This window comes from Oncorhynchus keta, chromosome 10, assembly GCF_023373465.1.
Source record: "Oncorhynchus keta strain PuntledgeMale-10-30-2019 chromosome 10, Oket_V2, whole genome shotgun sequence".
NCBI classification, from domain to species: domain Eukaryota; kingdom Metazoa; phylum Chordata; class Actinopteri; order Salmoniformes; family Salmonidae; genus Oncorhynchus; species Oncorhynchus keta.
In genome coordinates this window covers 18,433,547-18,449,974 of record NC_068430.1, presented here as the reverse complement: position 1 = coordinate 18,449,974, position 16,428 = coordinate 18,433,547, and the positions used below count along the sequence as shown (strand labels likewise).

The window sequence follows — 16,428 nt, the reverse complement described above, 5'->3', positions numbered from 1 at the left end:
GGGGGCTCTGCTTTGGCAAAGTGGGTGGGGTTATATCCTTCCTGTTTGGCTCTGTCCGGGGGTATCATCGGATGGGGCCACAGTGTCTCCTGACCCTCCTGTCTCAGCCTCCAGTATTTATGCTGCAGTAGTTTATGTGTCGGGGGGCTAGGGTCAGTTTGCAATGATGACTCCTTGCTGTCCCCAGTCCACCTGGCCGTGCTGCTGCTCCAGTTTCAACTGTTCTGCCTGCGGCTATGGAATCCTGATCTGTTCACCGGATGTGCTACCTGTCCCTGACATGCTGATTTCAACTCTCTAGAGACAGCAGGAGTGGTAAAGATACTCTTAATGATCGGCTATGAAACGCCAACTGACATTTACTCCTGAGGTGCTGACTTGCTGCATGCTCGACAACTACTGTGATTATTATTATTTGAGCATGCTGGTCATTTATGAACATTTGAACATCTTGGCCATGTTCTGTTATAATCTCCACCCGGCACAGCCAGAAGAGTACTGGCCACCCCTCATAGTCTGGTTCCTCTCTAGGTTTCTTCCTAGGTTTTGGCAATTCTAGGGAGTTTTTCCTAGCCACCGTGCTTCTACACCTGCATTGCTTACTGTTTGGGGTTTTAGGCTGGGTTTCTGTACAGCACTTTGAGATATCAGCTGATGTACGAAGGGCTCTATAAATACATTTGATTTGATTTGATTTTTAAAGGTATTTTTATACATATTGTTGCTTCTACCGTCTCTTATGACCGAAAAGCCATCAGGACTGCGATTACTCACCACGGACTAGCAGAATCCTTTTTCTTCTTTCACGACTCTGACGAGCCCGAGGCAGAGGATATACGGCTCCCTCGGGAACAGGCACCGACCCCCGTGATCTGCATGAAGAGGAGGCGGAGAAAGAGAGGCCGGAGGGCGGACTGCCTTCTGAGGAGTAGGAGGCGATCGAATAAACCCCCACTCCCCTCAATTCTGCTCTCAAACATGCAATCTTTGGACAATAAAAATAACTCGTTTTTGGGAAGGTTAAACTAACAACGGGACATTAAAAACTGTAACATCTTATGTTTCATGGAGTCGTGGTTGAATGACAACAATATCAACATACAGCTGGCTGGTGATCAGATGTACCAGCAGGATAGAACAGCGGCATCTGGTAAGACAATGTATTTTTGTAAACAACAGCTGGTGCACGATATCTAAGGAAGTCTCAAGCTATTGCTCGCCTGAGGTAGAGTTTCTCATGATAAGCTGCAGACCACATTACCTACCGAGAGAGTTTTCATCTATATTCTTTGTAATTGTTTACACACCACCACAGTCAGAGGCTGGCACTAAGATATCATTGAATGAGCTGTATTCTGCCATAAGCAAACAAGAAAACGCTCACCCAGAGACAGCGCTCTTAGTAGCCGGGGACTTGAATGCAGGGAAACTTAAATCAGTTTTCCCTAATTTGTATCACCATGTTAAATGTGCAACCATAGGGAAAATAACTCTGGACCACCAATACTCCACACACAGAGATGTATACAAAGCTCTCCCTCGCCCTCCATTTGGCAAATCTGACCATAATTCTATCCTCCTGATTCCCCTTTACGAGCAAAAATTAAAGCAGGATGCACCAGTGACGAGATCGATAAAAAAAATGGTCAGATGAAGCAGATGCTAAGCTACAGGACTGTTTTGCTAGCAGAGACTGGAATATGTTCCGGGATTCCTCCAATGCATTGAGGAGTATACCACATCTGTCATTGGCTTTATCAATAAGTGCATCGACGACGTTCTCCCCACAGTGACCGTACGTACATACCCAGAAACCAGAAACCATGGATTACAGGCAGCATCCACACTGAGCTAAAGGCTGGAGCTGCTGCTTTCAAGAAGCGGGACTCTTACCTGGAAGCTTATAAGAAATCCATATTGCTATTCATTGACTACAGCTCAGCGTTCAACACCATAGTGCCCTCAAAGCTCATCAATAAGCTAAGAACCCTGGGACTAAACACCTCCCTCTGGAACTGGATCCTGGACTCCCTGACGGGCCGCCCCCAGGTGGTAAGGGTAGGTAACAACACATCTGCCACGCTGATCCTCAACACAGGGGCCCCTCAGGGGTGAGTGCTCAGCCCCCTCCTGTACTCCCTGTTCGCTCATGACTGCACGGTCAGGCACGACTCCAACACCATCATTAAATTTGATGACACAACAGTGGTAGGCCTGATCACCGACAACAACGAGACAGCCTACAGGGAGAAGGTCAGAGACCTGGCCATGTGGTGCCAGGACAACAACCTTTCCCTCAACGTGACCAAGACAAAGGAGATGATTGTGGACTACAGGAAAAAGAGGACCGAGCACGCCCCCATTCTCATCGACAGGGCCGCAGTGAAGCAGGTTGTTGACTTCAAATTCCTTGGTGTCCACACCACCAACAAACTAACATGGTCCAAACACACCATGACAGTCGTGAAGCAGGCACGACAAAACCTATTCCCCCTCAGGAGACTGAAAAGATTTGGCATGGGTCCTCAGATCCTCAAAAGGTTCTATATCTGCACCATCCTGACTGGTTGCATCACTGCCTGGTATGGCAACTGCTCGGTCTCCGACCGCAAGGCACTACAGAGGGTGGGCTCCGGGCAGCCGAGCGGAAATGGAGGAAAACTCGCCTCCCTGCGGACCTGGCATCCTTTCACTCCCTCCTCTCTACATTTTCCTCCTCTGTCTCTGCTGCTAAAGCCACTTTCTACCACTCTAAATTCCAAGCATCTGCCTCTAACCCTAGGAAGCTCTTTGCCACCTTCTCCTCCCTCCTGAATCCCCCCCCCCCTCCTCCCTCTCTGCAGATGACTTCGTCAACCATTTTGATAAGAAGGTCGACGACATCCGATCCTCGTTTGCTAAGTCAAACGACACCGCTGGTTCTGCTCACACTGCCCTAACCTGTGCTCTGACCTCTTTCTCCCCTCTCTCTCCAGATGGAATCTCGCGTCTTGTGACGGCCGGCCGCCCAACAACCTGCCTGCTTGACCCTATCCCCTCCTCTCTTCTCCAGACCATTTCCGGAGACCTTCTCCCTTACCTCACCTCGCTCATCAACTCATCCCTGAGTGCTGGCTACGTCCCTTCCGTCTTCAAGAGAGCGAGAGTTGCACCCCTTCTGAAAAAACCTACACTCGATCCCTCCGATGTCAACAACTACAGACCAGTATCCCTTCTTTCTTTTCTCTCCAAAACTCTTGAACGTGCCGTCCTTGGCCAGCTCTCCCGCTATCTCTCTCAGAATGACCTTCTTGATCCAAATCAGTCAGGTTTCAAGACTAGTCATTCAACTGAGACTGCTCTTCTCTGTATCACGGAGGCGCTCCGCACTGCTAAAGCTAACTCTCTCTCCTCTGCTCTCATCCTTCTAGACCTATCGCCTGCCTTCGATACTGTGAACCATCAGATCCTCCTCTCCACCCTCTCTGAGTTGGGCATCTCCGGCGCGGCCCACGCTTGGATTGCGTCCTACCTGACAGGTCGCTCCTACCAGGTGGCGTGGCGAGAATCTGTCTCCTCACCACGCGCTCTCACCACTGGTGTCCCCCAGGGCTCTGTTCTAGGCCCTCTCTTATTCTCGCTATACACCAAGTCACTTGGCTCTGTCATAACCTCACATGGTCTCTCCTATCATTGCTATGCAGACGACACACAATTAATCTTCTCCTTTCCCCCTTCTGATGACCAGGTGGCGAATCGCATCTCTGCATGTCTGGCAGACATATCAGTGTGGATGACGGATCACCACCTCAAGCTGAACCTCGGCAAGACGAAGCTGCTCTTCCTCCCGGGGAAGGACTGCCCGTTCCATGATCTCGCCATCACGGTTGACAACTCCATTGTGTCCTCCTCCCAGAGCGCTAAGAACCTTGGCGTGATCCTGGACAACACCCTGTCGTTCTCAACTAACATCAAGGCGGTGGCCCGTTCCTGTAGGTTCATGCTCTACAACATCCGCAGAGTACGACCCTGCCTCACACAGGAAGCGGCGCAGGTCCTAATCTAGGCACTTGTCATCTCCCGTCTGGATTACTGCAACTCGCTGTTGGCTGGGCTCCCTGCCTGTGCCATTAAACCCCTACAACTCATCCAGAACGCCGCAGCCCGTCTGGTGTTCAACCTTCCCAAGTTCTCTCACGTCACCCCGCTCCTCCGCTCTCTCCACTGGCTTCCAGTTGAAGCTCGCATCCGCTACAAGACCATGGTGCTTGCCTACGGAGCTGTGAGGGGAACGGCACCTCAGTACCTCCAGGCTCTGATCAGGCCCTACACCCAAACAAGGGCACTGCGTTCATCCACCTCTGGCCTGCTCGCCTCCCTACCACTGAGGAAGTACAGTTCCCGCTCAGCCCAGTCAAAACTGTTCGCTGCTCTGGCCCCTCAATGGTGGAACAAACTCCCTCACGACGCCAGGACAGCGGAGTCAATCACCACCTTCCGGAGACACCTGAAACCCCACCTCTTTAAGGAATACCTAGGATAGGATAAAGTAATCCTTCTCACCCCCCCCCCCTTAAAAGATTTAGATGCACTATTGTAAAGTGGCTGTTCCACTGGTTCTCATAAGGTGAATGCACCAATTTGTAAGTCGCTCTGGATAAGAGCGTCTGCTAAATGACTTAAATGTAAATGTAAATCACTGGGGCCAAGCTTCCTGCCATCCAGGACCTCTATACCAGGCAGTGTCAGAGGAAGGCCCTAACAATTGTCAACGACTCCAGCCACCCTAGTCATAGACTGTTCTCTCTGCTACCACACGGCAAGAGGTACCAGAGTGCCAAGTCTAGGTCCAAGAGGCTTCTCAACAGCTTTTGCCCCTAAGCCATAAGACTCCTGAAAATCTAGTCAAATGGCTACCCAGACTATTCACATTGCCCTCACCCTCCTCTCTCCACACCACTGCCACTCTCTGTTGTCATCTATGCATAGTCACTTTAAATAACTTTAATTAACTACCTACATGTACATACTACCTCAACTAACCGGTGCTCCCACACATTGACTCTGTACCGCCCCCCTGTATACGTATATTGTTATTTTTTACTGCTCCTCTTCAATTACGTGTTACTTTTATCTCTTATTCTTATTCGTATATTTTCAGTTGGGGGCTCGTAAGTAAGTATTTCACTGTAAGGTTTACACCTGTTGTATTCGGCGCATGTGACTAATAAAATTTGATTTGATATAGGCCTACACACTCTCCCTCACATCTCTCTTTCACATACTCCCATTCTCACACACATCCTCTTTCACACATACACACACACAGTCATACATGCCCACTCTTGCAAATGCAGCCTAACTTTGAAGCATCTCTTTTAGTGGCATATTCCTTTTCAGTTCTTCCTGTGCCATCTACATTTTGTGAATAGCCTAGTCAGTGGGTCAAGTTATCAGGTTCCTAGCTAGCTAGTTAACATGACTAGATAGTTAAACAATAAATAAAATATATCAATAAAATATAAATTGTCTCGCAAGTAATTTAAAATGGGCTACGACACACGCACCAATTTCAGGCAGAAAGAAAAACATAGCTCTGGTGATATTTGGCATCATTTTGCCTGGAGGCCCACGGTCTTCAGCCATGTAAAGGTGCAAGCTAAGACTGTAGCTGTGTTCCGTGTTGTGTTCTGCGCTTAAAATGTTCCGTGCGGTGAAATGGAGACACGATTAATTGCATCAAAAATATTTACCTCCGATAAGCATGTCATGCCTTAACCCGTTATTAACGTGTTCATTTGACAGCCCTTAAAATATTGGCTCTCCAATGAACAGCATCAAATTAATGCTTTGCAGCTTCAATGTAATACTTTGGGTGCAAACAAAGATATGATGGTGCAGAAGATTACTCACTGTATGTCAATTAGGCATACTGCTAGTTTATCACTAATATGTGGGATTACTGAACACAAAAAGACTGGTAAGCATAGGGCCATCTCACAGACTGACAGACAGACAGACTGACAGACAGACAGACTGACAGAGAGACAGACAGGCCACCAGACACCAAATACCTCCTGTATATTGTCAAGTGGGGACCCAGCATCCTCCTTTTGCCAGCGAGGGTTAAAGAGAGAGAGAGCATATTAGTGAATGACAGGGAGAGAGAGCAAGAAAGAACAGCAGCAGGAGAAGTTAGGTTGGCTTGGCATGAGAGATAAGCGAAGGTTCGATACAGCAGTTAGTGATGATAGTGAGCTATACTGGTTAGCCTCTGAGTGGCATAGAGGGAGCAGAGTTCATTTTGCTTTAAATCTTTAGCTTTAAACCTCAGCAGAGAATGTCACAGTGGTACCCAAAGTTCCAGCGGTACACACTAGCACCAGCAGTACCGCTGCAGTCACTGCCATCTGACAATCTGCACTGACGGACACCTCCACCCTGACACAAACATCATATCCACACAAGATGTGTGGCTCTCTAAGCTTCCATAGGTATCATCCTACTTATACTGCGTTGTATCCTTACTTATAGCCTATTTCCATCCTAGAGTGGCGCTTCCCATCAAATGTTAATGTTTTTGATTCTGAGAAACAAGTAGGCTGAGCCTGGGTCCACAAATCCGTTTGTGTTTTATCCAACTCCTCTGTCATGTAGCCTAGGGAATGTTTTTGGAGTTGGATAAAGCACATACAGATCAATCAACCAGGCTAGGTTGGGCCATTTACCCTCTGAACCAAATATGACCACCATAGTATCTTAAGTCATATAGCTACCCTCTAAAGGCTTCCTCCCATCTGCCTAACAGTACCTTGCCCTAACCCAGGGTTTCCCAAACTCAGTCCTCAGGACCCCAAAGGGTGCATTATTTGTTTGTTTTTTGCCCTAGTACTACACACAGCTGATTTAAAATAATCAACTAATCATCAAGCTTCAATCATTTAGATCAGCTGTGTAGTGTTCGGGGCAAAAACCAAAACTTGCTCCCCTTATGTCCCGAGGACCGAGTTTGGGAAATACTGCCCTAACCCTTACCCTAACAGTAACAGTAACTTGATAACCCTAACCCTAACAGTAACGTGATAACCCTAACAGTACCTTGATCTCCTTCTTCTTGCTGGGGGTGGGGACACCATCCTCATCCTCCTCTTGGTCGTGGTATTCCTCTAGATCCTGTTCCTCATCCTGATCCTCCTCTTGGTCCTGCTCCAAACTGGGTGGTTCCAGTTCTGTCTCCTGTTCGTCCCCAGAGGGGCTGTGGAGGTGGGGGTGTTCACTGCCACTGTGCTGGGACAGACCATCCTGGTTTTCACACATGGCCGACACTGGCCGGGAGAACTCTGCTAGTTACACCAAGGCACAGTGGGACTGTTTTATTACGAGAGAACAGTCCAGCATTAGATATACATACAGTAAGTATATGGCCACATCTACAGTACATCTTAAGACACTGTCTTTAGGTATGAAAAAATATCCCATAGCCACTAATGTATCATTCAATATTTTCACAATTGTTCATTGTGTGAGTAGCCCCTGAGGAACACCACTATGGTACCTACCTCCGTCCAGACTGCGGGACAGCAGGTACCTCTTGCTGGTGGAGCGTTCAAAGTGTGGCGCTGGCCGGTCTATGAGAGCGCTGGCCTGCCGTGTCTGGGCCTGGGTTCGCCCACTGTATCGAAACTTAGAGCCCATCACCAAGAAGCCCTTAGGAGGAGGCTCTGGAGACACTAACCTGGAGGTGTATAGTCCACAGATAGAGAGGAATTCATCAGCCCTAATTCTGGGGACTTTAACCTGAAGATTACCTGGCATTTTGGTTGCAACAATATAAAAACAACAAGGGTTAACTTAAAATACTGGGGAAAGAGAAATTCCCCATCCTTGCTTTACAGCAATACGATTGAGAGAAAGACCAGATGTTAGTATGAGATTAGTTACTGGATGTAATAAATAACTTTGTAAAATGCTGAGAACATTGGACTCTGATCTTTGCACTGTTGCAGTGTTGAAAACATTGCTCTATACTACTGTATGTGGTTCCCTATTCCCCTTACAGTGAATTCCTCAAAGCCTGAGGTAACAGGAGTAGAGAAGCACCAGAGATACAAAGTAACATGAGGAGGAAACAGAGAGGGAAACACCCTGAACCTCAGTGTAGTGCTGGCTGCTGTGGAATAAAATGCTGCTGTGGATGGTGCCTATAGGGAGACGGAGCCCTGATCAGAGCTGTGCTCTAATCACTCCTGAGCTTCCCCTGTAGCCGGATACAGCAGGTGCTGTAGGCTGCTGGGAAGAAGCTACTGAGGGATGTGGACAGGAGGGATGTGAGTGGTGAGATGGTAGCTATATTTGGCTGCCTAAGATGAAGAGGACTTGAGGAGAAATGGCTTGCTAGGTGTAACATAATAGAGTCCTACTCCTTGAAGGAGAAAAGATACCTGAAGAAGGTGTGGTGCTCGATGCAGACCTTCCACAGTCTCTTAGCCGCCCGGTGGTTTGGAAGCTTGAAGCCAATAGTGCTCTCAAACTGCTCGTACTGGTTTCAGAGAGGGAGACAGAAACAGAGGAAAAGGGGGAGGGATGGGCAGTTGTTTACTGTGGTTACATAGATTTGAGTATGAGGGAGTGACAGCAGTTTTGAATGACATGATACATTCTTAAAAATAACCTTGACATGCATCATCACTTTATTTCATATTCCAAACTGTCACAATTTTAAGTTATATGCTGTTCAACTACATTTGCTGAATCGGCCCGCTTGTCACTCAGGAGATGCAATGAGCTCTAAGCAAAAAGACGGCGTGTGAAACTATTCACTACTGTAAATCCCCGGACGGTTAACACTCCCAAGAATGCACACGACACTCTTAGAAAAAAAAGGTGCTATCTAGAACCTTTAAGGGTTCGTTGGCTGTCCCCATAGGAGAACCCTTTGAATAACCCTTTTTGGTTCCATGTAGAAACCTTTCTAAAGAGGGTTCATGGAACCCAACATGGTTCTACTTGGAACCAAAAATAGTTATCTTATTGGGACAGTTGAATAACCCCTTTGGTACACTTTTTTCTAAGATTACAGTAATCTGCTCTCCCTGAAATTACAGCCCTGTGACCACCAGACAGATTCCTGCACTGAGCTGAGCAAAGGACTAAGAAACTGCAGTTTTCAGACAGCAGGGACAAACATGAGGGTGGCATTTCATGGCTCTATATTATACTTTTCATCCCTATATTCTGGGTGCTGCTGCAGCTGCACTGGCTGTGTTAAAAGCTCCCTTTATCCCTCTCTTCCACTGGCTCACTATGGGGCTCTGTCACTTCAGAAGGCCTGGCCAGACAGCCTGTCACACTGGGCTGGGGCTCAGCTCAGTAGGCTGCAGAGGTTGAGGCTGCAGCGCTGCAAGAACTGAACAGGGACTTGGAGAGAGAGGCAGGCTATAGATTCTAAGCCTGTGGAGCAGCAAAATTGTGGGGGGAATACGATTTTTAATTTGCATTTATTTAGCCAGGATAGTCCACTCAGTAATACTTGCCACTGTTTTCCAGGGAGTCCTGGCTTCCATAGAATCAATAAAACATATACAGCATACCCATTGGCATACATTCACAAGCACATCTAAAATCACAGCATACACATCACACGCGGTAGCATACATACAAATCCAAGCACACATTACAACTATGTGTACTGCTCTTTTGAAGGCGGAAATGCTAGCTAGCTGTCATGTAGATAAGTCCAGCTTGTTCCAGAGCAATGGTCCAAATAACATTTTCCAGGAAGTTGATTTATTTCCACGTGGTTAGTTCTCTGGTCACACATCAGCTTCCACACTGTCTTTAGCTGGTCGTATTTCCAGTTATAACAGAAATGGAGTGCATACATTTCTCAACGCATAATTTTGTAAGGTGGTAAAACCTCAACTACAGTGCAGCCATTCTCTCATTTGGTTCAGCTTACCTCTCCGGGCCGGATCTTGATATAGAAGTTACTCCTCTTGTAGGATATCTTGAGAATCTTTGGCCAGGCGAAGCGGTTGATCCTCAGGCGGTCGCGGTATATCAGGAGGCCGTTGGCACATACGCCCAGCATGATGTCAATCCCTTCTGAATCCTGGAGCAGCCAAGCACCAGCATGGTAGAGTAGAGGATGATGAAAAGAGAGGAAGAAGAGAGGGAAGGAGAGGAAATAAAGTAATATGTTGGTGTATAGGGTCAAATAAATCATCCTGCACAGTCACATAGGAACATAGATGCACAAAATGTCCTGTGTAACCAATAAAATCGCATAGTTTGAAACTGGATTAACATCTATGTTTTACACATTAATTCCATGTGGTTTCAGCCTTAATTCCATGTGGATACAGCCTTAATTCCATGTGGTTACAGCCTTAATTCCATGTGGATACAGCCTTAATTCCACGTAGTTACAGCCTTAAATCCACGTGGTTACAGGGTTAAAACAGAAACAACTCAAAGTATCATCAAGTAATCTCACGGCTTGCTAGAACATTGTGAACTGCGGTGGAGCAGTGTTCTAAGCAGCTCGCTCTGGCTCTGAGCATCATGAATTTGCGCGCAGTAAATTTCCGCCCAGGCCTATATCAACGTTCTCAGGGCCTTTTCAAAAGTCCGAAATCAAAGTCAATATCTAGTGATCAGGCTAATGTAACAGAATACCTTGGCATGATGGAGATCCACCCCATACATGGATAGCTTCTTAGCATTTTCTAGGAAGTTGATTTCTGCGTCAGCTGGCGTCATACCCCTGAAACAAAAATACATCTACTCACACAGGAGAACACATTTAATATTTTAGAGTGGTAGGCCTGATATATCCATTCCCATGTCTCTTCCTCCACCTTTGGCCAAGAGCCAAGAGCTGTTGCCATGCCTGGACAAGGAGGGAGGAGACCCTGAGACTGGGGAAGTGTTGATAGTGTTGGCAAGGCCTCCATGTAGACAGCCATGACAGATGCCAGGGCAATGTGGTGGCATTTGTCAACATATGTATGATGTGTTGTTGGACACTGTATGAGTAGAGCTGTTTCAACAGGCTCCAATGTTTCCATATGAATGAGAGATGGAGATGAAACCAGTAACGTAGTGGGGACTATTATGCAGGTATATGCTCTATACCCACTCAGTGGTCATTGCGTATACTCACTTCTTAATCCCCACTGATGCGCATCAAAGTAGTATAGTGGAGGTATACGCTGTATCAATGATGTACTGTAGAACAATAGAGAAATCATGCACAAAGTAACCTACACAAATGCAAAGTACATGAAATATATTCATGCAAGTCGCACACATAGCCTAGTAATTTCAGCGGAACACCATCTGTCAGGCGCAGTGCGCAGCTCTCAACTGGTGGGCACATGGAGCAGCTCACAGAAGAACGACATCGGTAGTTGGTAATGAAGGGAAGGAAAGACATTTCAATGTATGATATCTACCAGTAAATGCTAACAAAGGCAACAATGGGTATGAAAAGCAGGTATTGAAAAGGTTTGGTCCGAGTCCTGTGTGGCGGAGTCTAGGAATATGGCTTTGCTGTTCTGGACTTTACAAGACTACTATGAGCCAGAAGACGTCACGGCCGGCTCTAAAATGGTCCTGGGTAGAGGTGGAGCGAGGGAGTGCACAGGCAAGTGTGTTGCAAAAGGAGGAGAAAGTGAGAGAATCATAACAAGTATACAGAAGCTGAATTCAGAAAGTAACTTCAGTTGGAGTATCGTTGCAGAAATAGGACGTGCTGGAGTTCTGGAAAATGATTGTTCCATACCACCAAGTCATTTCGCCTTCGGGATTAACGTTGGCTACACATGCCTCTCCCTAATGTCAATATGCCTTGTCTACTGCTGTTAACGTTAGTTATTATTGTTTTATTTCACTGAAGAGCCCCCTACCCCGCCATAAATGCCTGAGATAGCTCTTTTGTCCCACCCTCCACACATGCGGAGGAGACCTCACCTGGCTTAAATGGTGCCTCCTGAGACGCAACCGCTCTCATCGTCACTCAATGCCGAGGTTTACCTCGACTGTACTCACATCCTACCATACCCTTGTCTGTACATCATGCTCTGAATCTATTCTATCACGCACAGAAATCTGCTCCTTTTATTCTCTGTTCCAAAAGCACTAGACGACCAGTTCTTATAGCCTGTAGCCGTACTCTTATCCTACTCCTCCTCTGTTCCTCCGGGGATGTAGAGGTGAACCCAGGTCCTGTAGCCCCCAGCACCACACCTATTCCCCAGGCGCTCTCACTTGTTGACTTATGTAACCATAAAAGCCTTGGTTTCATGCATGTTAACATCAGATGCCTCCTCCTGGCTTAGGAAGGCCACCAAAATCCATCCCCAACTACAACATTTTCCGACAAGATTGAACGGCCAAAGGGGGCGGAGATGCAATCTACTGCAGAGATAGCCTGCAGAGTTCTCTCATACTATCCAGGTCTGTGCCCAAACTATTCGAGCTTCTACTTTAAAAAATCCACCTTTCCAGAAATAAGTATCTCACCATTGCCGCTTGTTATAGACACCCTCAGCCCCCAGCTGTGCCCTGGACACCATATGTGAATTGATTACCCCCCATCTATCTTCAGAGTTCGTACTGTTAGGTGACCTAAACGGGGATATGCTTAACACCCCGGCCGTCCTACAATCTAAGCTAGATGCCCTCAATCTCACACAAATTTACAAAGAAACCTTCCAGGTACAATCCTAAATCTGTAACCATGGGCACCCTCATAGATATCATCCTAACCAACTTTCCCTCTATATACACCTCTGCTGTCTTCAACCAGGATCTCAGCGATCACTGCCTCATTGCCTGCATCCGTAATGGGTCCACGGTCAAACGACCATGCCTCATCACTTTCAAACGCACCCTAAAACCCTTCAGCGAGCAGGCCTTTCTAATCAACCTGGCCCGGGTATCCAGGAAGAATATTGACCTCATCCTGTCAGTAGAGGATGCCTGGTTGCTCTTTAGAAGTGTTTTTCTCACCATCTTAAATAAGCATGCCCTGTTCAAAAAATGCAGAACTAAGAACAGATATAGCCCTTGGTGCACCCCAGACTTGACTGCCCTTGACCAGTACAAAAACATCCTGTGGCGTATTGCATTTGCATCGAATAGCCCCTGTGATTTGCAACTGTTAAGGGAAGTCAGGAACCAATATAGACAGTCAGTTAAGAATGCTAAGGCTAGCTTTTTCAAACAGATCTTTTCCAAAAAGTTCTGGGACACTGTAAAGTCCCTGGAGAATAAGAGCACCTCCTCCCAGCTGCCCACTGCACTGAGGCTAGGAAACACTGTCACCACCGATAAATCCGCGATAATCGATAATTTCAACAAGAATTTCTTTTACGGCTGGCCATGCCTTCCACCTGGCTACCCTTACCCCGGCCAACAGCTCTGCACCCCCGCAGAGAATTACCCAAGCCCCCCCCCCACTTCTCCTTCACCCAAATCCAGACAGCTGATGTTCTGAAAGAGCTGCAAAAGCTGGATCCCTACAAATCAGCTGGGCTATACAATCTGGACCCTCTCTTTCTAAAATTATCTGCCATAATTGTTGCAACCCCTATTACTAGCCTGTTCAACCTCTCTTTCGTATCATCTGAGATCCCCAAAGATTGGAAAGCTGCCGCGGTCATCCCCCTCTTCAAAGGGGGAGACACTCTAGACCCAAACTGTTATAGACCTATAGCCATCCTGCCCTGCCTTTCTAAAATCTAGGAAGCCAAACAGATCTGTTAACAAACAGATCAATGACCACGTCGAATCCCACCATACCTTTTCCACTATTCAATCTGGTTTCCGAGCTGGTCATGGGTGCACCTCAGCCACGCTCAAGGTCCTAAACTATATCATAACCGCCATCGATAAAAGACAGTAATGTGCAGCCGTCTTCATCGACCTGGCCAAAGCTTTCAACTCTGTCAATCACCACAATCAACAGCTCTCAAATGACTGCCTCGCCTGGTTCACCAACTCCTTCAGTGTGTCAAATCGGAGGGCCTGTTGTCCGGACCACTGGCAGTCTCTATGAGGGTGCCACAGGGTTCCATTCTCGGGCTGACTCTTTTCTCTGTATATATCAATGATGTCGCTCTTGCTGCTGGTGATTATCTGATCCACCTCTACGCAGACGACACCATTCTGTATACATCTGACCCCTCTTTGGACACTGTGTTAACAAAACTCCAAACAAGCTTCACTGCCATACAACTCTCCTTCCGTAGCCTCCAACTGCTTTTAAATGCAAGTAAAACTAAGTGCATGCTCTTCAACCGATTGCTGCCCCGCACCCGCCCGTCCGACTAGCATCACAACTCTGGACGGTTCTGACTTAGAACATGTGGACAACTACAAATACCTAGGTGTCTGGTTAGACTGTAAATTTTCCTTTCAGAGGCATCTCCAATACAAAATGACATCTAGAATCAGCTTCCTATTTTGCAACAAAGCCTCTGTCGTGTCTTTACTATCATTAAAATACTTTTAGTTTTCATCAAAGATTCTCTGTAATTAGTATTACGCTATTAAACTGATTAATTATGTAACAGTAATTAACTAGGAAGTCGGGGCACCAAAGAAAATATTCAGATTACAAAGTTATAATTTTCCTAATATATAACTTTTCAGATATTTTCATATCTGATCAATAGTCTTCTGATTAATTAATTATTTACCTCACGTTAGTCTCATTCCAAACATTGTAAATTGTTGGTTATCTGCATGAACCCAGTCTTCACTATGAGTCATCCATGCATCAATTGTCTTAAAATAATTTATTTACAAACTAAGTAATTCATAGAAATGCATAAACAAACAGTAGATAGTTACAAGGAAATGATAACGGAGTTTCCCTAGTGGGATAAACTGGCATCGCGGCTGTTTGGTGTACAAAAGGGAAATGGGGGTCGACTGAGATAAGACAACAAACAGTTGATAATTATAATAATTTAAATGCTGATCCTTTGCACATGAACGCTCAGTCATTCGGGAACAATTGCAATCAATATATTTGGGGCGGCAGGGTAGCCTAGTGGTTTGAGTGTTGGACCAGCAACCGGAAGGTTGCAAGTTCAAACCCCTGAGCTGACAAGGTACAAATCTGTCATTCTGCCCCTGAACAGGCAGTTAACCCACTGTTCCTAGGCCGTCATTGAAAATAAAAAAATTGTTCTTAACTGACTTGCCTAGTTAAATATAAATATTTACCGATCACTGTACCTGTACACAGCCCATCTGTAAATAGCCTACCCAACTGCCTCATCCCATATTATTTTTTGTTTTTTTTGCTCCCCAGTATCTCTACTTGCACATCATCATCTGCACATCTACCACTCCAGTGTAAATTGTAATTATTTCACCTCTATGGCAAATTTATTGCCATAGACTTGTACATTGTGTTATTGACTGTTTATTCAACGTGTAACTTTGTGTTGTTGTTTTTGACGCACTGCTAGGCTTTATCTCGGCCAGGTAGCAGTTGTAAATGAGAACTTGTTCTCAGCTGGCCTACCTGGTTAAATGAAGGTGAAATAAAAATATGTATATAAATATATATTTATTTTTTCAATCGATGGAGCTAGCTACCAGCCAGAATGATGTTACTGTAGCTAGTTACCCATCGGAGTGATGGACATCAAGGAATTGTTAATAACAGCTGTGAGTTGAAGTAATTTTGTTATAAAAGATTTCTGTGAAAGTGATTGACCTTTCTGTTTATGTTTTTTGAAAGAAGAGGACACTAAAGTTACATAGTAGTGCAAGTATAAGAAGGGACACTGTTGGTCCAAACACACCAAGACAGTCATGAAGAGGGCACGACAAAGCCTATTCCCCCTCAGGTAACTAAAAAGATTTGGCATGGGTCCTGAGATCCTCAAAAGGTTCTACAGCTACAACATCAAGAGCAGCCTGACTGGTTCCATCACTGCCTGCTACGGCAACTACTCGGCGTCTGACCGCAAGGCACTACAGAGGGTAGTGCGTACGGCCCAGTACATCACTGGGGCCAAGCTGCCTGCCATCCAGGACCTCTACACCAGGCGGTGTCAAAGGAAGGCCCTAAAAATTGTTAAAAACCCCAGCCACCCCAGTCATAGACTGTTCTCTCTACTACCGCATGGTAAGCAGTACCGGAGTGCCAAGTCTAGGACAAAAAGGCTTCTCAACATTTTTACCCCGAAGCCATAAGACTCCTGAACAGAGTAATCAAATGGCTACCCGGACTATTTGCATTGTGTGCCCCCCCCAACCCCTCTTTTTACGCTGCTGCTACTCTCTGTTTATCATATATGAATAGTCACTTTAACTATACATTAATGTACATACTACCTCAACTGGGCCGACCAACCAGTGCTCCCGCACAGTGGCTAACCCGGCTATATGCATTGTGTCCCACCCGCCAACACCTTTTTTTATGCT

The 16,428-nt window shown here is 46.2% G+C and overlaps 1 protein-coding gene across 11 annotated transcripts in view; it reads right to left on the bottom strand.

The window, feature by feature from the left end:
• The window catches only part of LOC118388330 (band 4.1-like protein 1), a 128,500-nt gene that overhangs the window by 43,166 nt on the left and 68,906 nt on the right, over positions 1–16,428 (bottom strand). For 8 of the 11 annotated variants that reach the window (XM_052526614.1, XM_052526617.1, XM_052526611.1 and 5 more), the window contains exons 8-13: positions 10,657–10,744; positions 9,938–10,090; positions 8,421–8,518; positions 7,539–7,714; positions 7,078–7,322; positions 6,054–6,089 (exon numbers count right to left, since the gene is read on the bottom strand). In XM_052526614.1, the coding sequence (XP_052382574.1) occupies positions 6,054–6,089; positions 7,078–7,322; positions 7,539–7,714; positions 8,421–8,518; positions 9,938–10,090; positions 10,657–10,744 (796 nt within the window). The remainder of the gene's footprint in view (positions 1–6,053; positions 6,090–7,077; positions 7,323–7,538; positions 7,715–8,420; positions 8,519–9,937; positions 10,091–10,656; positions 10,745–16,428) is intronic. The other 3 variants (XM_052526612.1, XM_052526610.1, XM_052526615.1) reach the window with 3 other exon arrangements.